Genomic DNA, 22,754 nt, shown 5'->3' on the forward strand with positions numbered 1-22,754 from the left:
TACAAGCAAAAAAGCATTGCATATAACAAATAAATGAATAACAAAGGGCTAACTACAAAACTTAAATGAAAATGATATATGCAAAAATAATGAAGACCGTAAAATTGGCAAAACCTTAGTATACCCCAAAGAGAGAGTAACATATTACATATACAATCCGGAGTTGTCACAGAGCCCCTAATAAGGCGTGCGCTGTTCATAAAGAAGCTGGCTGGCAAGTGCTACTCAAGTCTCACCCTAGCCACCACCATTTTTTACTTTTTCTTGTTTCTCCAGCAGGATACTCTGTAATAAATTGGCAATGAATGAAACTGCAATAAATTGGCAATGAATGAAACTTCGTGACCAATAGTGCAACAACTGAGCTCTCCCATCAGATAAATAAGATATTTAACTACTGAGCTCTCCCATCAGATAAATAAGCTATTTAATTATCTGAAAGTGTTTAAGCAAAGCCTTAAACTGGAAGTGTACCAGTTCAACCTATATACCCGTCCGACAAACATTTCAAAAGGGGAAAAGGGTCAAATTTACCCCTCTAATTTTAAAAATAGGCTAAATATATCATTCGTCATACTTTGGGATCAAATTCACCCTCCTTGTCATACTTTGAGGCCAAATGTACCCCTCTACTTTGAAAAATTGGCTAAATATACCCTTTGTCATACTTTGGAGTCAAATTTACCCTCGATATCATACGTTGAGGCTATATTTACCCTTATTGTTAAAAAACTTCACTTTGTTTCTTTAACAAAAAAGTCCAAATCAACACTAAATTGCCTATTTTTTAAATTAAGTCACACCCTAATCTAATTAGCCCGATCTGACTAACAAAAAATACACAAAGAAATATACTCCTCCCTCAGTTTTTTTTGTTGGTTCAATTTTTTCAACAAACAAAAAAACTTCTCTTTCAATGTGCAACGCCGATAGGTTGTTAACAAATGAACTAACATAAAACAGAATGGGATAACGTAGAAGTATGGAACTAGAAAAAATGTATATTACAAACTATGCTATTGTTCGATTATGTTCAAATTTTAAATTTGGTAGAATCAGGAAATAAATTTTCTGAGCAAATGATATGATAAAAAATTTGTATAGAACTAAATTGCATATATATATATATATATATGAACGAAGAAATTAATGTTTGGGTTGACAGTTAGAATTCAAGATAAAGGGAGCTTTCCGGAATTTACACAAGACACTAGTTACAAACGTAGCAGGCAAAACGTATGTTGGACAAAAAAAAAAATGTACTAACAGTATCTGTATAGTAAAATAGCATGGATATTGCAGGGCCGTAACTTAAATGCATTCTCTACTAACACTAGAAAAAGAAAATGGTCCATTTACCTCCTTGTGGATAGATTGAATTGTAGTGTACTTCAGCCCAAAAGCTCAAAAAAATAACTGCATAAATTGAAAAGGCAAATCATTCTGACTTTCTTAGAGAGAATAAAAACAAAGAGGAGGTGCATTCATTACAATAAGATAATTTGTTTAAATTTTTTCTAAAAAAGTGAAAGATAATGTAATAAATTAGCATGCACTCATGATATTGATTCTTCCCTATGCTTTTTAATAATTTTGTTTTTTGTTTTTCTCTTTCTTTTTCATTTTTTAACTAGATGAAGTTGCAACAACATACCCAGTGTAATCCTATAAAATGGGGTCTAGATAGGGTCTTGTGTACATTGTGAAGCTTGAAGATAGAGATGTTGTGCGATGTGCGATGAACCGCTCAAATAAAGCATACAAAAAATCAAGCATGCAAAGCAAATACGGTGGTAGTAAAGAAGTCATGCTGAAAACAATTAAGAGAACAAGAAGCAATCATTAAATAATATTAAAACTGCAAACAACGGAATAATGGGTAATACTAGAATCAAAGAACATAATGTCATGTCAAACATGGCCAATATGGTAACTGCAATTAATAAGGAACCAAATAACGTTCGACTACCTACTAATCTTCTATCATAATCCTCGACCTTCATATCTTCCTATTTAGAGTCATGTCCTCGATAAGCTACAAGTGAGTCATGTCCTGTCTAATCACCTCTCACCAAAATTTCTTAGGTCTACCTCTACTTCTCCTTTATACCCACTACAGTCGAGCACTCACACCACCTCACTGGGGCATCTATGCGTCATCCCTTCACATGTTCGAACTATATCAACCTTGCCTCCCTCATGTTGTCCACCACGGACCCCTTGTCCCGGATAGCTTCGTTCCTGATTCTCTCTCCTAGTACACATTTCCTAGACGCATAGCGAGAGTCGGCTACCATTTAAAAGACCCACACATTCATCTCAACATCCTCTTTTTTGCTACTCTTCTTCTAGACGTGCGAGTTCTTGACCAGCCAACACTCCATCTCATACAACATAGCTGGTCTGACTACCACTTTATAAGACTTGCCTTTTAAGGCATGGTGGTACATTCTTATCACAAAAGACACCGTATGCACGTTTCATTTCATTCGCGCTACCCCATACGATGAGTAACATCAACATCACACTCCTCATTTCCTTAGATTATCAACCCAAAATACTTGAAACTTTCTTTCTTGGATGTGACATTAATTCTTACTTCCACATCGACCAAGTATTTTGTCTTGATCCTACTCAACCTGAACACAGTGGGTTTATCTCCAAATATCAAGCCTATCCTGAACTCCACCATAAGTCTTGTCCATTAGAATTATCTCATTTGCAAGTAACATACACCATGACATCTCTCCTCAACTATATCCTAACACTTATCAGTTCACCCACCACAAAAACAAATAAAAATAGGCTAAAGGTTGATCCTCGATGCAACCCCATCATGATTGAGAATTGATCAGTCTTCTCTTACTGTCCTCAATCGGGTCCCGACTCCATCATAGATATCCTTAGTTGATCTAATATAAACGTATGTACAATGCTAGAAATTTGAATAAAGTATGATAAGGAAGAGTATATAGAATCTTAATTGGAAAAGGGTTGTAGTGTACTGTCCTACTTGAAAAAGGATTGGAGTGAAGTGTCTATAAATGGGGTCCCCGTGTAATAATGCAGATACAACAATTCAATAATTTTCTCTCCTACATTTCTCACATGGTATCAAAGCTTCTACTATCTTGATAGAGAATCAAAAAAAAAATTCCGCAGTCGGGGGCGGTTATAACTCACTTAGCCGCTCGTCTCATTTAGTCGCTCGTCTAGCTAATGATTACGTTTGCGAAAGGTGGGCCAATAATATATGCATGAAAAACATTCATGCGGAGAAGGATTGATTTGAAAAGCATCTGGGACAGAGAAAGTAGTCACCGTGCATCTTTCCGATGACTACCTTCTCATATCTGATTTGCGTAGCACCGTGCATCTTTCTGGTGACTACTTTCTCATATCTTGATTTGCATAGCACCGTGCATCTTTTTTGTGACTATTTTGTTAGGATCTTTGGGGAAGGATCGATTCACAGGGAGATGCATAAATTCAGCTCGTTAAAGAGAGGCTGAAATCTTAGGGGTCGTTTAGTTTGAAGACAAGCTATACTGGGATTAGTTATGCTGGAATTAATTGTCCTGAAATTAGTTATCCTGATATTATTTTTTAGTGGTTGTTTAGTTTGTGGTATTAAAAATAATATGCATTGCATTGTTTCTAAGAATATATTGTTTGTTTACAAAAATACCCTTTATCTTATTTAGCTTAATTATTTTTATGTGAGTATTCTAAAAGTATATTTTTACGTTTGTCCTCTAAGTATGTCCTAATACTAAATTGGTTCTGAGAATGATATCTTCTGTTGTTGGATGGCATTGAAATCTCTTTTTATAATAACATGTGGAAATTTTATGCCAAATTTTAAAAAGCATGCATTTTTCTGTCTGAAAAGTACTCTCACATAATATCTAGATACTAATTAGGAAATCTGCGAACCTCAAATATCAAACATGTACAGTGAAGAAACAAACATAATTATGTGTATATCTGTATATCCCTGTAAGCATTTGCATTATCGATTCTGTGTATTCCCATGGATGTCTTGCGGCAAATGCTAGTCCATAATACTTGCTACTATTGTTATCCTTGGTTATCAATAAAATTTTCTCAATGTCGCTTCAGAATTGTCTAGGCAAACGCACAACGAGCATGGACAAATAAACACACACACACACACATATATATATGTGTGTGTGTGAAAGCAACAATCAAGGGTTTGGAGGGTAGTTTTGTCATTCTATAGCTTTATCCCAAAGATAAATAGTGTTGGGATTGTTATACCACCAAATATGTGGGATAACTTATCCCGGTACTATTTATTAGTAATGAGATAAGTTATCCCGAACTTGGCAACCAAATGAGGTACAAAATTTTTTATCCCAGAACTGTTTGTTATAGTACCTTACACCAAACGACCCCTTAATAGTTCAATGGAAGAGAGAACTCCAACTTCTTCAGCTTGTTTAAGGGAGGCTGAAACCTTAGAGTTCAATGGAAAAGAGAACTTCAACCTTTTGCTTTTTGCTGAAATTTGACTACTTGATTTATTCTTCAAAAACCCAAGAGCCATGTTACATCAATAGTCTAATCCCTATGAAAGTAGGAAACATAAAACCCTATTCCAGAGAGTCTAATCCTTATGAAAGTATAAAACCTTAATTCTAATCCTTATGAAACTAGGACACTTAAATCCTATTTTATAATAATAAAGAAAGCCACTTAAGATATAATTTAATACTTTTAATTGAGTTTCACACATTCACAACATTACTTCTCTCATATTGAAACAGCTTGTCCTCAAGCTCGAATTTCATGGCAATCATCCTGAACTTCTGGAATAGTGTCAACTGAATCATCTAATTCCAACCCCAGCCAATTTATCTTGAAACTAACTTTGATAGCTTTCAATTGTACCAATTTGTCGGGGCATGACTAATTTGCCCATTTGCTGATAATTTCATAATTGTGTTTCTCCCAACATGAGAAACTCAACCATTCCAAAAAATTGTTCATAATGATGAGGATGTTTCGGTGAATGTGTGGTCAGACCAGGAAGGATAGGGTGAGGAATGAGATTATTCGGGAAAAAGTGAGAGTGGCTTCGACGGAGGACAAGATACGAGAAGTGAAGTTACGTTGGTTCGGGCACGTGATAAGGAGGGGTGCTGATGCGCCAGTGAAAAGGTGTGAGACACTGGCTACGGATGATTTTAGGCGGTGGAGAGGTAGGCCGAAGAAATATTGGAGGAAGGTGATTAGGCATGATATGGAGCAGTTACAGCTTACGGAGGACATGACCCTTGATAGGAAGGTGTGGAGGATGCGGACTAGGGTAGAAGGTTAGGGGTGGGAGGGTGTCGGTAACAGCAAGGGAGTGTTTTGTATTTATGTCTGAAGTTTCTTATTCGTAGGTGTTGAGTGTTGTCTATGGCTTCGGATTTATAGTTTAGTATTATCTTGTGTCTAGCGACATTAGTTTATTTTGCATATAGTTTATTTTGCATACTATACAAGTTTATATACATTTATGTATTGTGTTTGTTATATTGTTATTGGTTCTAAGCAGGGGGTCTATCGAAAACAACCTCTTAACTTCACCTGAGGTAGTGGTATGGACTGCGTACACTCTACCCTGCCCAGACCCCACCAAGTGAGAATACAATGGGTATGTTGGTGGTGGTGTCGTTCTAAGTAGAAAAATCCATCTTTGCATACCTTGGTATGGTTGAACGGGAATTACCACTTGTTGGATGATTCTGATCGACTAGTTGAATAAGTGATGTATTGCCTTTAGTAGAAGAAATTTTTGATTTACCAATTGTCGGGGCGCTACTCGACTCAAGTATCTGGATTGCTGATTTTATGGAGCCAATTCTCAAACTAGACAATTGTTCTTGGATGACTTGAACAATTCTCTCGCAGAGGCGTTGTTCCATTGTTGAAATTTTAGAGTCCATTAGGGTTTCTATAATCGCACACTCTTCTTGAAGCTGATATTGATCTCATCACCTATTGTGTTACGCTATGTTACCAAATTGTTAGGATCTTTGGGGAAGGATCAATTCACAACGCGATATATAAATTCAACTCGTTAAAGGGAGGTTGAAATCTTAGAGTTCAATGGAAGAGAGAACTCCAATCACTTGTTTTTTGATGAAATTTGACTACTTGATTCATTCTTCAAAAACCTCTTTAAATAGGAGTCATGTTACAACAATACTCTAATCCCAATGAAAGTAGGAAACATAAAACCCTACTCTAGAAAGTCTAATCCTTATGAAAGTAGGAAACACAAAACCTTAACCCTAATCCATATGAAACTAGGACACTTAAATCCCATTCTAGAATAATAAAGAAAGTTACTCAAAATATAATTTAATACTTAATTAATTGAGTTTCACGCATCCACAACATACTTTCTCATAACTGATTTGCATGGCACCGGGCATATTTTCGGTGACTATCTTCTCAAATCTGATTTGCATATCACCGTGCATCTTTTCGGGAACTCCTCAAGTCTAATTTGCGTAGTTCTATGTGTCTTTCCACCGACTCTGCATATCTGATTTACGTAGTTTCACTTTTCATTAATATTGTGCGAAAACCAACACCAACAAGAGGTCAAGTGTCTACTTATGACCAAACCCCAACCAAAGTAAATGTGCATCGACCTCCCACGCGTTGCCCACTACCCACACGCCAGGGCGTGAGCCAGTTCCAACCAGTTTTGTGGGGATGTGCTTGTTGAAGATCTACTCATCTCTTGATTTCGAGATGACCCCACTTATTTTATACCAATTTCTGTCAATTTTCCTACGACGGAGACTTTTCGATGACGTTTACTACTTCTCCGACCATTTTTTTAGTTTGTACCTTTTCAAGTAAGGTCGCTCAGACATTTCGAGCAGTCCATACTAGCTTTCTTACAGATATCCGCACCAAGTCCCTCAATGATCCTCATATTAATTACATCTATAACAAATTCACCAGGTTGAGGGGAAGTGTTAGAATTTGAGTAGGATAAGAAATAGTACATAAAATCCTACTCGAAAAGAATTGTAATGTTGTGTCTATAAATAGGTTTCCGTGTAATAATGTAGGTACAACAATTCAATAATATTTTCTCCTATATTTCTCACATACAATGAAGCCAAGACCTGAGTGCCGAAGTTGCAACACCAAAAATAGTTACTCTGGTTGCACAAGCTTGTAACAAAATTAAATAGTGTGGCAAAAAGAATAACATAAAGACAATGCGGATTGCTCACGAAATTTTAGTAAATGGAGGAAAGTCTAATGAATTAGAGAGGAAAGAAGATATAATTATAAAATCTGGCTAGTTGGATAGAAGGTTCATCAGCGTTGAGATGGAAGTTGTGCTTTTTTAGCACCCGAATTTACCCACTTATAATACAGAGACTTAGGTATAGATGGGCATCTATAAGAGACCAACTAGACAAAAAATTGGTGCGGCCTGATATGGATGTAAGGAACCACCACACAAGTATTTTCTTAAAGACGGTGGCAGTTGGCACCCATGACTGTCAAATTCTAGATCTGCCTCCAACTACTCAAAATTACTCTGCTCCATACGACAGTGATTAAAGTGCATTATCTTAGAACTCCTAGAAGTTGCAAATTTTAGGATTCACCTCTCTTATAGCTTTCTTTATAATAAATCTACCTTAATGCTTTTACACAAAAACATGCACCAAAGAAAACCAGAAGGAAACTCGGTCTGATAAAAATATAGAAGGCAAAGATGAACAGAAAAACTACACATTGATGAAAATAAAAATAAAACTTACTCCTGTTTGACTTCTGACTTTGTGGAAGAATCTCAATGTAGCAGGTGTCCTTAAACGATGTAATGACAAATATCTTAACACCATACTGTAATAACATTGGAAAAACGTCAGTCACCAATTGAAAATTTAAAATACACACTTGAATTGAGAGAATAGTAGATCACCATCATATTCATATGATAATTGACAGTAAAAGAGAGGTAGGCATTTCCTGGTCAGGAAAAGAGAAGGACCTGGAAGGAATCAACCAACGGTCTCTTCCTTTTGTTGGGATACCGACAGGGAAACTCCAAACCACTCCCCGAGAACTGAGATTCCTCAGGAAGAAAATTCAGAATCAATCTATGCAGAGTAAATCCTAAAAAGTGGCGACAGGCCTACTGGCCTAGCGAATCAACTGCTTCAAGCAAAAAATCGGGGTTTGAGAGAGCATAGAAGAAATATCCATGACACGCATCATTCTCTGGAACAAAGTAAACAGTGACTCTCTACAATAGCAGCATTTGTATTCTAACTTTTGTATGGTTCTCTTAGAGTTATAGTGCTTGTTTTTCATGAAGTATTTATTTACGTATAATAGCAATGATAACTGTTGCTTTCAAGATGCAAAATGAATTTAGAGGAATTGCTTGTGAATCTAAATAAAGGGGAATACGGATAATGCAAAGAATATAATTAAGTAAATAGAAGTGTTCTCTCTTACAACTTAAGATTTTAGATAAGAGGGTCACACACTTCAATAAGGTAAGATTTTAGATAAGAGGGTCACACACTTCAATAAGGTATCAAAACAGACTGAAATGAAGAGTTTGAGTCTCACCACCATCATTATGAAAAGAAGGCTTAATACATAGATTGCACCCTGAGGTCATCCCCAAATCCCTGTTACATAATTGTTGACCGCAAGAATCATCTTAAGCACCCAAACATTTCAAATGTCTATTACACACCTTTCCACCTACGTGTCACATGCATCTTTACACACAGAACGGGCCAGTAAATCCTTAACAATTTTTTTTTTTCCAATTATCTCTTCAAAAAAAATAAAAAATAACAGTTTTTTCACCTTATTTCTTCACCACTGTGCCGCCTCCTCTTAACCATTGCCATTACTACCGGCAAAAACTCGGACGATTTCACCTTAAAATTATCTCCATCAGTTTTTCACACCAGAAAGTTAACATAATAAATAACAATAGTTCTACTCTATGCTACTTGGACGCTTCAAAAATGTCATCGGGTGCATATCAGGTCCTTCAAAAGTAGTGCATTTTTTAAGGATCCGACACAGGTGCAAAAACATTTTTGGAGAGTCCGAGCAACTTAGGTTCTACTATGTTAGCTCCATCAGTTTTTCACACCAGAAAGCTACCATAATAAATAACAAGAGTTCTACTGCATAATTCATCTCATATTGCCCGATTCCAAAAAGGACTCGAGAGTGTGAAGAAACAGGAGGAAGAAATGGTCAATAGAAAAATTTCCGGCGAAGATCCCGTGAAATGGTTTTTCCATCTCATACAAAGGACTTGATATTCACCATTTTGCACCCATATGCAGTAAGTAGTTGGCAGGAAGGAAGTTCCCTACATGTTTCTTATTCATATTCTCTCCACATGAAAAATTCTGGTTTGTAATGCAGTTGCAAGGAGAGAATCAAGCTTTAGAGTTCTAACCTAGTTTTTCCCGGAGAAAATCAAAATATGGAATTGGGACTAAATCGTTCTAACTCCTACGTTTGGGTTTGAAAACGAAGGTGATGGTTCTGGGTTTTCTGATGGTTTGCGATGGTGGAGTTGCATTACAAAAGAGAAAGAGATGGAAGAGATAGAGTTGCATAACAGAAGAGAAATAGATGAAGGGATAATGGCTAAAGGGTATAATTTGTAAATTTAAGTGTTCAATTTAAAAGAACAAATTAATGTCACGAATCACGTCATTGTTGGTGCATGAAATACGCCACTTCTTCTAAAGTGGTGTGTAAAAGCTACACTTAGAACAAATCTGGGTGTGTATCATGTGGTCAAGGGGTGTGTAACAGGAATATGGAGACAACCTCAACAGAATCCATGCTTAAGCCTAAAACGAATCTCCAAGAGCTTGACCCATAAAAAAGAATGGCCAACACGTGAGGAAGCATATTGATTATATAATTAAGTGAATAGAACTGTACTATCTCTAATGGATTAATCTTTTATATGAATATAATCAAGTAAATGTGTAATAACTTAAGCTTTTAGATGAGATAGTCACAAACATAAACAAGATACCGTTTACTATTGCAAAAACAAGCAGAAACACCCAAAATTGCTCGGACTCGGGTGTGGGTATCCGAGATGTGTGTGGATCCGAGAGTCGAATTCGTCAAAATTTTTATTTTAAGATTCGAGGCTGGAATCCGAGTATGGATACGGGTGCGGTGATTCGGCTAAAAATATCAAATATATAAATATAAAGTTATAAATATTATAAATTTGAAGTTTCTTTAACTTACGTATAATTATTTACCAAAAAACAAACTTATGTATAACTAATTAGTAGTACTTTTTCGATGCTAGGGGAGTATCACGTTCAAATCAGAATCCACGTGCTGTCAAAATATTATTTTACTATATATAATTATAAATTATTTCTTTTTATATTATAAAGAATTAAAAAATATAAAAACCCAAACCAACATGTTTCTTTATATTATATATATATATATATATATATATTCTGACGAATAAATATAAACATTGGTTCTTCCCCAGCCAACAACCGACGTCTTCTCTGTTTCTTCCATCGACAAGTTGTAAATTGTAATTACTCCTTTGGTTCAACTGGATTCCAGATGTATGATTGTTTCTTTCTTCCCCAAGAACCAACAACTGAAAATTGGATTTGTTTGCAACTTTACAGTCGTCGGTCGGATTTTTTCCAGGGAAATCGCCGGTTTATCATCCAATGTTTCCCTCAAATTTGTTCTTGAATTTGGTCAACGTATCCAAAATCATTTGACCGAATCTGAGATGGTGGAAGCACCCGCACCGCGTCAATCTCGTGTCGAGAAGGGGTCGGCGTTAAAACCGAAGAGTCCGCACAACATAAGAAACACCAAAATTTGGATATAAGGTATAAGATGTATTACATCATAGAATCATTAAAGCACAACATATTGATTCTAAAGTAACAAGTCTTTAGCTTTTCGATACCCATGTGACAAAAATTTACAAATATAAGAGTTCCAATGCTTTAGAGGGTTCTTCTTCTTGCCATTGATTTCTAGTTTGATTGGGTTGCTCTTCTTGCCATTGATTTCTAGTTTGATCAAGCAACACATTATCAGGTTTGACATTTGTTGGATGGGCCACAGTGTGAATAACTAAATTTCATCCAATAATCATTAGGAAGGACCTTGAAGGTAGAGGTGATACAAGCCAAATCGGTGTCAACCTTCTAAGATCAATGCCCCGAGGTCAACACAAGAGAGTCCAAGTCGTGCCCACCACACAGATGCCAACGTGTGTTGAGCAACCTCGTGTTTGGAAGATAACATGGAGTCTAGGAGGTCCAACGAAGCAAAGTAAGAGCATATGTGCCAACATGTGGTCATTTGGCATTCAGGGCCCATTTTGTAATAAATAGCCCATAATTATAAATAGCTAGGTTTCTTCTTTTCTTAGACTTAGATAATTTTTAATGAAGAAAACACTTGCGATGATAGCTTGTTGGGAGCTTTCTTTTTGCTTAGACATGTTGGGTGTGAGGGGTTTAATCTCTCTCACGGTCTTCATAGGAGTTAGGTGCTTGTTTAGGTTAATCGTTTAAGGACTTTTGGTTAATATACCGTTGGTTTGTTTATAATTCCTCTTCTTGAGCCTTTCTTTTATCCTTTTACATTATTGTCTTTCAATTTTCGTACTTGTGTTTTGTTTTCTATTTTGTCTCGTATCGTTTGGTATCAGAGCCAAGCTTAGAATCGTTCCCATGATTCTAGTCTTGGGTGTGGTATTGAAGAACAATCAAAAAATAAAAAAAAAATCATTTTCAAGTTTTTTGGGTCTTCTCTAAATTTTAAAATTTTTTATTTTTGAGTTTTCTTGAGTTTCTGATACTAGAATAGTGTTCTAGTATTATTTGAATCTAAATCTAAGATTTGAGTTTAATCGGAGTTGATTGAGGGTTCTACCATTGTTAAGTTTTGAGTTTTGAGGAAAGTGAAGTGGGTTTTTAGATCTGGGAATTTTGGCTTGGATTTGAAGATTAAAAGTTGTTGAGAAGTGTACCCCATACCAAACGGAGCCTAGATCTTGAATTTGAAGCGATTCCGAGTTAAAATGAAAGTGTTTGAAATTTGGAAGTTCACCATTTGCATGGTATTCTTAAAATTTTGAAGTGGGCTTAATTTCCGGGAGCAATTGGTTGGGAATTGAGGAGTAAAAACACTTGGGTTAGATTCAGGAGGTTGGAAGGAGCTCGAGGTTAAAATTTCATCGCATTTGGAGCTAGTTTGATCGAGGGTCAATTTTTGAATGTTCATGTGTTCTTCATGATCTTCTTATTTGGTTGAAGAACATTCAAAAAGGTGTAGTTTGATCCAAAAAGGAAAGGTAAAAGAGAAGACGTACTTGTTTATGCTTAAAGGAATATTCCAAAAGAGGAAAAATCTAAGCGAAAAAGTAACAAAAAAGGCCCACAGAAGCTTAATTTTCGAAGATTCCAGCTAATCTGCCCAGGCACCTGCGCCCTCACCTGCGTGTGCCACTTTCCAGCTCTCTGTTTTTGACATGCGACCCACATCTGCGAGGGCATGTCCTGACCTGCACCCACATATCACCCCAACGCATCTCAATAACTCCAAATCCCATTTTGCTTGTTTCAATTCTTGATTCCTAAATTCATTTCTTGATTCCTAACTAATTAACAACTAGTATTTGATCTACTTAGTTGATTAATTAGTCTTAGAGACTTTTTTTCTTAGTTCGTCAGTTTCTTTGTGTTCTTTTATCTTTTGTTTCTTAGTTAATTTCTTATTTTGAGTCCTTTAGTTTTAATCAAGTCATCCACATTTGCTTCATCCCCTTTTCTCACATATACTAAGAACCATGGGTGAAACAACCTTTGATCCTTAGTGGAAGCCATCATGGGGTTGCGACAAGATGTGAAAGGATTGATTGAGGATTGGTCACACATGAAAGGGAGGATGGTAAATTTGAGGTGTCTTACTCCCCAATACACCTCAAGCGACCAAAATACTTCCACTATCATTACCCCGAAAATCATTAACCTAAATTATGCTCCAAGACCCCAAGAACATGAACATCTAATTTGGCAAAGACCCTTTCCACCTTAGGTCTACTAACAGCAATGCTAGAATTTTACCTAGTATCACTCCTTCACTTGTGCAGGTTCATGAACAAATACTTTCAAAAGAGAATGCAAGGAGAGTGTCTTGTGAAAATATGCTTGAAGGCCTACAGGAGTTCCTACCAAAGAGATCCAAACTTGGAAAGTGTGATGACAAGTCGACAAATGATCTAGATTCGAGGTTGAATCCTTTTCAAGAAAGGGAGGATGATACAAGCCAAATCAATGTCAACCTCCTAAGATCTATGCTCCGAGGTGAACACAAAGGAGTCCAAGCCATGAGAGAATGCCAAGACGTGTTTGGAGTACCCTTTTAGAGCTCCCATTAGAACAATATTATGTGTGGATGATAGCTTGGACCATAAGAGGAGTTATATTTGATGATATCATCTAAAAGAGGGTATTGAGTGACCTCGTGTTTGGAAGATAGCATGGAGTCTACAAGGTCGAACGAAGCAAAAGAAGAGCATATGTGCCAACATGTGGTCATTTGGCATTTAGGGTCACTTTTGAGCCCATTTTGTAATAAATAGCTCATGACTATAAATAGCTAGGTTTCTTCTTTTCTTGGACTTAGATGATTGTTGATGAAGAAAACAATTGCGAGTGCTTACGATAGCTTGTTGGAGCTTCCTTGTTACTTAGACACGTTGGTTGTGAGGGGTTTACTCTCCCTCTCGGTCTTCGTAGGAGTTTGGTGTTTGTTTAGATTAATCGTCTAGGGACCTTTGGTTAAATATACCATTGGTTTGTTTACGGTTCCTCTTCTTGTTCTATCTTTTATCCTTACCTTATTGTCTTTTAACTTTATACTTGTGTTTCGCTTTCGTATTTTGTATCTTATCATTTGGTAGAGGTTAGGTCAGCGTACACACAGCCTCCCTAGACATCACTTTGTGGGATTGCACTTTACATGTTGTAATCATTAGGAAGGACCTAAGCTAAATTCTCCTTGCACTTACTGCAGAATACTGAAAATCCCAATGAATTACCAAAATTGACCCCAACTTCTTCTAGTTGATAAAAGTCGAGAAAGAATGTCTCATGATACAAAGACAAGTTATGTTTGTCAGATAGTATTAGGTTTTATGCTCCACTCAGAATGAACCAAAGGCAACAAAGCAATGGAATGATAAGTCATAAACAAATACTTCTTGAGATTTCTCCACAAACTTCCCACGAGATTCCTAATAGCAGATCTTAGGCATGTTCAGTATGGAGAAAAATATTTTTTGAAAAATGGTTTACAATTTTCTAATGTTCGGTAGGTCAAAATTTTTGGAAAATATTCTCTCTGTGAGAAACAAGGAGAAGAATATTATTGAATTGTTGTCTCTACATTATTACATTGAGACCCTTTTTAAACATTACATTTCAATCCTATTCCAATCTTTTTCGAAGTAGAACACCATATTACAATACTTTTTCAAGTAGGATTCTATATATTATTCCTTCTCCTACATATATTCTAACCACCCCCCAAAGCTAGTGTATACAAGTCATATGTACCAAGCTTGTTACAGATGTAATTACTATGAGGATCGGTGAGGGACTTGGTGAAGATATCTGCAAGAAAACTGGAAAGGACTGCTTCACAGTTGAAAAGGAACAAACTAAAAAAGTGGTCCAAAAAGTAATAAAAGTCGTTGGAAAGTCGATTTGTCGTTAGATAATGGAATGAAATTGTATAAAATATATGGGTTATCTCTAAATCAAGAGATGAGTAGATCTTAAACAAGACAGTCACCTAAAAAATTGGTCGGAACATGCTCACGCGCTGGATTATTAAATTTGACGGTTGAAAAATGGTCAAAATATGAGAAAAACTATATGGGTAAGGTCGAAATGATGCGACGATCCTACTGAAAAAGAGAAATTATATAGGAAGGGTGGAAACGATGGCACAACCCTACCGAAAAAGAAAAATTATTGAACTTTCCAAACTAGAGTCGAGGAGACTGTTTTAGACCATATAATAATGTGTAGGGTCAGAATGATGGCACGACTATACTCAAATTAGATCTGACGAGTCACTGGAAAGACACACAAAACTATGAAAATCAGAACTGAGTCACCAAAAAGACGCACAGTGATATGCAACTCAGATACGAGAAAGTAGTCTGAAAAGATGCAGGGTACTAGGCAAATTGAACGAAGAGAAAGTAACCACCAAAAAGATGCGAATTAGATATGAGAAAGTAGTCACTGAGAAGATGCACGGTACTACACAAATCAGATATGTGAAAGTAGTCATCAAAAAGATACACGGTGCTACGTAAATCAAATATGAGAACCCACCGGAAAGAAGCACGGTAGCGCAACTTTTGCTAACATAATCATTGTCCAGATGGGGTACTATATGATTAATAACTGCCCGCCGATTACAGAAGCTTTTTTTTATTCTCCAGCAAGATCGTAGAGGCTCTCATACCATGTGAGAAATATTGGAAGAGAATATTATAGAATTGTTGTATCTACTACACTGAAACCATATTTTTATTGACTACATTCCAGTCCTTTTCCAACTAGAACACTATATTAGAATTCTTTTTCAAGTAAAATTCTATATACTATTTCTTCTCCTACTCATGTTATAACACTCTAGAAAAATGATTTTATCAATGGAAGTAGGAAAAACATTGCAAGTGGCATTCCATATTGATTGTGTCCTCCCCACCCTCCAAAAACACTTCATCTTCACCCTATTCCCACCACCTGACACCCTATAATATTTGTCTAAATTATATATAAATAATTTTGTAATAATATATTTCACATACATATCGAACACAAGAAAATAAGGAACAAACTTACTTTACTACATTTTTCATGAAAAATATTTTCCTCCATACCGAACACATCCTTTATCAGGATACATTTCTAATTTCTTTTGAATTAATAAAGTTTTATTTGCTCATTTTATGAAAAAATTAATAAAGTTTTATTTGCTCATTTTTTTCCTTTTCATAATTATGTTATCTGGACCAGTTTGCACGCACCTTGACTAATTCCAATGGATACGTGTCACCTCCCACCAGTAACATGTACCAGATAATTCTATCCACCAAGGGTAGGACAGATTCAAATCACCTAGTGTTTTTTACATCTACTGGGATTTGAACCTAAGACCTTATAGTTCTCACCTATTTCATTGACCACTAGGCCACACCCTTGAGTGCTTTGTTTGATTATGATTTGTCGAATTTCATATTTTATGAGCCGGGGGTCTATCGGAAACAGCCTTTCTACTTCTTCAGAGATAGAGGTATGGACTGCGTACATCTTACCCCCCAGACCCCGGTGGGAATACACTGGGTTTGTTGTTGTTTTATTTTTCTTAGCTAGAATAACAAGGCCATAAAAACAGAATTTAGAAATTATTACTCAAGAGACTACTATTCATACAGAAAAGAGGTTATAGATTGAAGTTACATCAACAAGACCTAAATCCATTAACAACAATTTGGACAATAACTAGGAACCCAAAGTAACTCAAGTCCCTCCATCCTCCTCTCCCACCCCCAATCCCCCCACCCCTCTCAAAAACCTAGAAGCCACGAGCAATTTTGTGAAAAATTCAATGGTTTTACTTGAGAAATCCTAAGAGTTAGACAGTATATTTTTGTCAGCACATAAGCTCTTCCTCTCGTAATATTTTGAGCGAGGCTTTATACCAAAATTTCATAACATCTCATTCAGAAACACATTTATCCATCAAAACTATTGGCATCAAGAGCAAAGACTGGCAGAGTAGACTCAATGTATACAAAGTCACTTCACTTGATTTAATGCATAAGACCGTCTAAAAATGATGAGAACTTTTAATGCATGTCTTTAGAATTATAGTAGGAAGATTAAGAGTAAATAGAATCCAACTTGGAAAAGGATTAATGTAGTGTCCTAGTTGAAAAAGGATTGTAATGTAGTATTTCGGTTGGAAAATTTTTATAGTGTAGTTGTCTTCTAGTTGAAAAAGGATTAGTGTAGTGTCTATAAATAGGGTTTCAATGTAATAGTATTGATACAACAATTAAATAATACTTTTCTCCTATATTTCTCAAATGGTATCAAAGCGTTTGTGAGAAACTTAGCCAGACAAGTCACTGTGCATCAATTTTCGGCAACTGTAAGGTTATTTGTATCATCGTCTATTTTCAGTGGAGTTTGAAAAACACCACTTCTCCAACAATTTTGTTTTTCCAATAGGGTTGTGCCATCATTCTGACCCTACCTATATCATTTTTTTCAAATTTTGACCATTTTTAGCAGTCAAACCTAATTCTTTGGTGGTTCAATACAAATTCTACAAATGTTCATCACTAATTTCGATTTATACTTATGATTAAGTCTGAACTCACAATGAGGAGATCAGATAATCAAACGTCACAGTTCATGGAGAATCGATGAGGGAGAGGTCATTTTGGAAAATCCCGACCTAGGTGTAATTATTGTAATAAACTTGGACACACTCGTGACGTATGCTACTCTCAGCCTATGTGTAGTTACTGTAATAGGCTTGGATACGCTCGTGATATGTTATTCTTTGCATGGACGACCACCTAAAATTGCTCATGTGCTCGATCTAACACCACAAATAATCAATGGGCTTATTTATCTAAAGATGAATATAATGAGTATCTTCAAGACGAGCAAGTAAGCACATATCTCTGCCAATAGCCTCAACTGCACAGTCTCCTACCTTTGGATCATGGGTCACGGACTCTGGCGCTTCAGATCAAAATTATAGTGATAAATCACTTCTGTCAAATATTTTTTATTCACAGTTTCTTCAGGCTGCCACTTTAGCCAATAGTAACCAAACCAAAGCAAAAGGAGATGGACAAGCTAATCCCCTATCCTCTGTCATTTTAAACTTTGTTCTTTATGTCCGTAGTTATCCTTTTTAATTTTGCATCGGTCGGTCGTTTGACTCGTGCCCTAAATTGTGGTATATTATTTGTTGAGGACTACTTTGTCATGCATGACCATAGTACGGTACAACAATTGGTGTCGGATATAATCACAGGGCCTCTACTATCTTAACTCTCCTAATTCCTCCGTAGCATGTCCGGCTACAGATCCGCCGGACGTAATTCACAAACGTTTGGGAAATCTAGTTTGTTCAAGCTACAAAAGATGGTGCCCTGTTTGTCTAGTCTATCCACGTTAGATTGTGAGTCATGTCAACTTGGGAAACACACTCAAATCAACGGAGTGCTAAGAGTCGTGTAGAATCTATCTTTGCCTTAGTTCATTCTAATATTTGGGATCCAGGTGGAGTCAGTTCAGAGTTAGGATTTCGTTATTTTGTAAGCTTCATTGATGATTATTCAAGATTCAAGATGTACTTGATTTTCTGAATGAAAGATCGCTCTGAATTGTTTCCTATATACAATGGCTATTGTGTTGAAATACAAAATCAATTCGGTGACTCTATTCGTATCTTTCGTACTAATAATGTCACAACGGCTATTGTGTTGAAATACACCCCTTAGTACAATGGAGTAGCAGAGAGAAAAAAATAGGCACCTTATCGAGACTGCAGCATTCTTCTCATGCAATCCCATGTTCCGCTACATTGTTTAGGCGATACAATTCTCAACTTGCTTTTTAATTAATCAAATGCCCTATCTTTCATTCAAAATCAAATTCCTTATTTATCATTGTTTCCTCATTCACCTTTATACTTTCTTCCCTCTAGTGTCTTTGGGAGTACATGTTTTTGTTCATAACTTCACCCCATGAAAAGATAAATTAACCCATCGTGCTCTAAAATGTGTCTGTCTAGGTTATTCTAGAGTATAAAAAGGGTATTGTTGCTACTCACCTAATCTTCGTCGGTTGGCACCTTATGTCAGTTGATGTCACATATTTAGTCTCGACCTTACGTTACATCTTCTAATCCTGATCATCCTAATATATCTAAGGTCCTATCTACATCGACTTTTGAGGATCCTACTGTTACTTCTACATATCCATCCATAGTGACACCAGCCTAACCTGCACCAACTTTTAAGGAATCTAAAATACCTTCTACAACTCCATCCATAGTACCACCACTCCTGACTTATCAACGTCGTCATCGTACAACATCAAGCTCAACTGATCCCCATTCTGCACCTAACCCCGCACCTACTACAGACTTCTCCCTTCCTTCAAAAAGTTATATAATGCACTTGTAATAATAACCCTCATTATACCTTTTTAAGATAACATCGGCTACCATCATCCCATTATGCCTTTGTGTCATCTTTGCGCTCTGTCTCCATTCCTAAGTCCACAAAAAAAGCACTTTCTTATCCAGGATGGCGACAAACTATGATTGATGAGATGTCTACTTAACATGCAAGTGGTACTTGGGAGTTTGTTCCTCTCCCTTCGGGTAAATCGATTGTTGGTTGTCGTTGCGTTTATGCAGTGAAAGTTGGTTCGGACGGCCAAATTGATCGGCTTAAGGCTCGCATTGTTGCCAAACGATATACTCAAATATTTGGGTTTGATTACAGTGATACTTTCTCTCTCTTGGCTAAAATAGCACCTATTCGTCTTTTCCTACCATGGTTGTTGCTCGACACTGCCTCTATCAGTTTAAAAATGCTTTTCTCCACGGTTAACTTTAGGAGGAAGTTTATATGGAGCAACCACCTGGTTTGGTTTTGTTGCTCGAGACAATCTGGTCTGGTGTGTTGATTGTGCCAATCACTTTATGGTCTAAAACAGTCTCCTCGAGCTTGGTTTGAAAAATTTAGTACAGTAGTTCAGGAGTTTGGCATAATTCGTAGTTCGGCATCTCACTCTGCATTTTATGGATATTTAGCTCCAAATCTATGTTTTTATTAGGTGGCTTATGTTGATATCATTATTATCGACAATGATCAAGATGGTATCACTAATTTGAAGCAATATCTCTTTAGCATTTCCAGACTAAGGACCTCGGCTGACTAAAGAATTTTCTAAGTATTGAGGTTGCTCAGTCCAGATCAGGTATTGTTTTTCAACACAAGTATACCTTAGATAGTCTTGAGGAGACGGGAATGATGGGATGTAGACCCACTGACACTCCTATGGATCCAAATACTAAATTCTTGCTAGGACAGGGGGAGCCACTCAGTGGAAGATATAGTTGGTAAGTTGAATTATCTCACAGTGACTCAACTTGACATTTCCTATCCTATAAGTGTTGTAAGTCAGTTTATAGATTCTCCATGTAATGGTCATTGGGATGTTGCTCGCACTCTTCAATATATAAAGTCAACTCCAGATAAAACACTACTCTTTGAGGATTGAGGTCATGAGCAAATCGTTGGATACGTCGACACTGATTGGGCAGGATCACCTTGTGATAGACACACTAAATCCGGGTATTATGTTTTAGTAGGTGGTAATTTGATGTCCTAAAATAATAAGAAACAGAGTGTGGTTGCCCGATCTAGTGCAGAAGCAGAATATCGAGCAATGGCAGTAGCAACTTGTAAGCTAGTTTGGATCAAACAATTGTTGAGAGAACTAAAATTTGGAAAAATTGGTTGGATGGAACTTGTGTATGATAATCAAGAGGCCCTTCCTATCGCATCAAATCAGTGTTTCATGAGTGGGAAAGCACATTGAGATTGATTGTCACTTTATATGAGAAAAGATACTCTTAGGAGATATTGTTACAAAATTTGTAAAGTCAAGTGATCAACTTGCAGATATCTTCACCAAGTCCCTCACTAGTCCTCATATTTATTACACCCGTAACAAGCTAGGTACATATGACTTGTATGGACCAACTTGAGGAGGAGTGTTAGAATTAGAGTAGGAACATGAATAGTAAATAGAATCCTACATGGAAAAGGATTGCAAGGTGGTGTCCTAGTTGAAAAAGGATTTTAATGTTGTCCCCTAGTTGGAAAAGGATTATAGTGTAGCAGTTTCCTAGTTGGAAATAGTGTAGTGTCTATAAATAGGTCTCAATGTAATAGTGTAGATACAATAATTCAATAATATTTTTCTCCTGTATTTCTCACACATACTATTCCTTGTTCAATGTTTTAAAGAGATCTATATTATTGTGCAACTTACAATAGGACTAGGACCTCACTAAGAATTGAATCTATTCAAATGTCATTTTAAGAGTTCCCTTCCAGTATAAAAGAGCTTTCTTCTCTTAAAATGATCAATGCTTTAATAAAGAAAGAACTGAAGCCGGCTTATCCAAACAGGGGTTGCAACCAATCAAGTTTAACAGACCTCAAAACAACCATCGAGCCCAAATTTTGAAACTCAGTTTATCACATATGCTGGAGTAATTTCTAAATAAAACAATTCAACAAGTTATTCTGGAAATTTCACAAAAACACCAGAACACACGGAAGAGGGAAGAGGACAATACTGAATCTGCAGCAGCCTGCAAAGTTACATGATCACCCCATTCGCCAGCCCTGTTAGAAGGAGCAGTCCAATAAGAGCATAATCATAAAACAAAGAAGACAAACTGAAAGGAGCTTCAGGCATTACTTGCTCATTTTCTTCAAGTATTCATCATAGACCATTGGAACATATCCCTCATACAGCTCCCTATGGATCTTGAGCTGATAAAAACAACAAGGAGAAGTAATCAATAGTTACAAAAAGGTAATTGAAGGACATGATCACAATGCACAACCATGATTTAATTCAATTTCACATAAGAAAGGTAAACATCTGTAAATTTTGGCCGCCTCTTTGTGCCTTCAATTCCCCAGTTTTTTTTTTTTTTTTTTGCGAAGCTGGACACAGCCCTTTTGCTGACATGTGCGTATTGCTTTTTTTTCTTTTTTATTAATTATGGCTCACGTGCAACCATAGTATTTTTTTATATTTTTTATTTTTTTTAAATAACCGTGGACGTGCAACCACAGTATTTAAACAATATTGGAACTAACAAAAATATTAGAGAAATACCTGTTTAACAATGTGTTCCCTCACAAATTTGTGATGCTCAGTACTGCGATATATTTGGTCCGACAGTGAGCGGAACTGCAAATATTTCATAAAGCATTACATAGTTCACACATATTGCCTCATATATATCATGTCATGTGTAACAGAGGAGAAGATAAGATTTGAAAAAACAGAGTTGTGGAGGGCCTATCTCTCATACACTGAAATGGAAGTAAAAAAGCTTTACCTTCTCCATCCTCGACGATAGCCCCTCAAGGATGAAACACCACCCACCCACCCACCCCAAAAAAGACAGAAAAAAGCATCTAGTAATTTACTAAATAGAAGCACTCATATAGATCGGAACATGTCATTCACAGCATCAAAAGAGATAGGAATAGTGATAACATCGATAATGTCATACCTCCATTAAAGATTGATGGACTTCAATGGAAAATCAAGAAGATGCTTATCGTGGAACAAGAGCCCAAGAAGATGCTTAATGTGAACGAATAGTTCAAGAATGGGGGTGCAAAAACCGGTTTAACCAATAAACTGAACCAAACAAATATTATAGATTTATCGTATTGGGTAATTGATTAACAAATTTTAAACGCTTTTGTAAATTTTTGAAAGTATAAGCGTCGGTCTTCGATTTTATGATTTTGGTTAATGGTTAAATTGATAACCAAA

The 22,754-nt window shown here is 36.4% G+C and overlaps 1 protein-coding gene across 1 annotated transcript in view; it reads right to left on the reverse strand.

Moving 5' to 3' along the window:
• The window catches only part of LOC107854599 (OVARIAN TUMOR DOMAIN-containing deubiquitinating enzyme 12), a 73,051-nt gene continuing 50,297 nt past the window's right edge, over positions 1 to 22,754 (reverse strand). The window contains exons 7-12 of the mRNA XM_047400751.1: positions 22,083 to 22,157; positions 21,657 to 21,730; positions 21,532 to 21,580; positions 7,809 to 7,893; positions 1,360 to 1,416; positions 1 to 311 (exon numbers count right to left, since the gene is read on the reverse strand). Coding sequence (XP_047256707.1) covers positions 238 to 311; positions 1,360 to 1,416; positions 7,809 to 7,893; positions 21,532 to 21,580; positions 21,657 to 21,730; positions 22,083 to 22,157 — 414 coding nt within the window. The 3' untranslated portion in view covers positions 1 to 237. The remainder of the gene's footprint in view (positions 312 to 1,359; positions 1,417 to 7,808; positions 7,894 to 21,531; positions 21,581 to 21,656; positions 21,731 to 22,082; positions 22,158 to 22,754) is intronic.

Source organism: Capsicum annuum, chromosome 12 (genome assembly GCF_002878395.1).
Source record: "Capsicum annuum cultivar UCD-10X-F1 chromosome 12, UCD10Xv1.1, whole genome shotgun sequence".
NCBI classification, from domain to species: domain Eukaryota; kingdom Viridiplantae; phylum Streptophyta; class Magnoliopsida; order Solanales; family Solanaceae; genus Capsicum; species Capsicum annuum.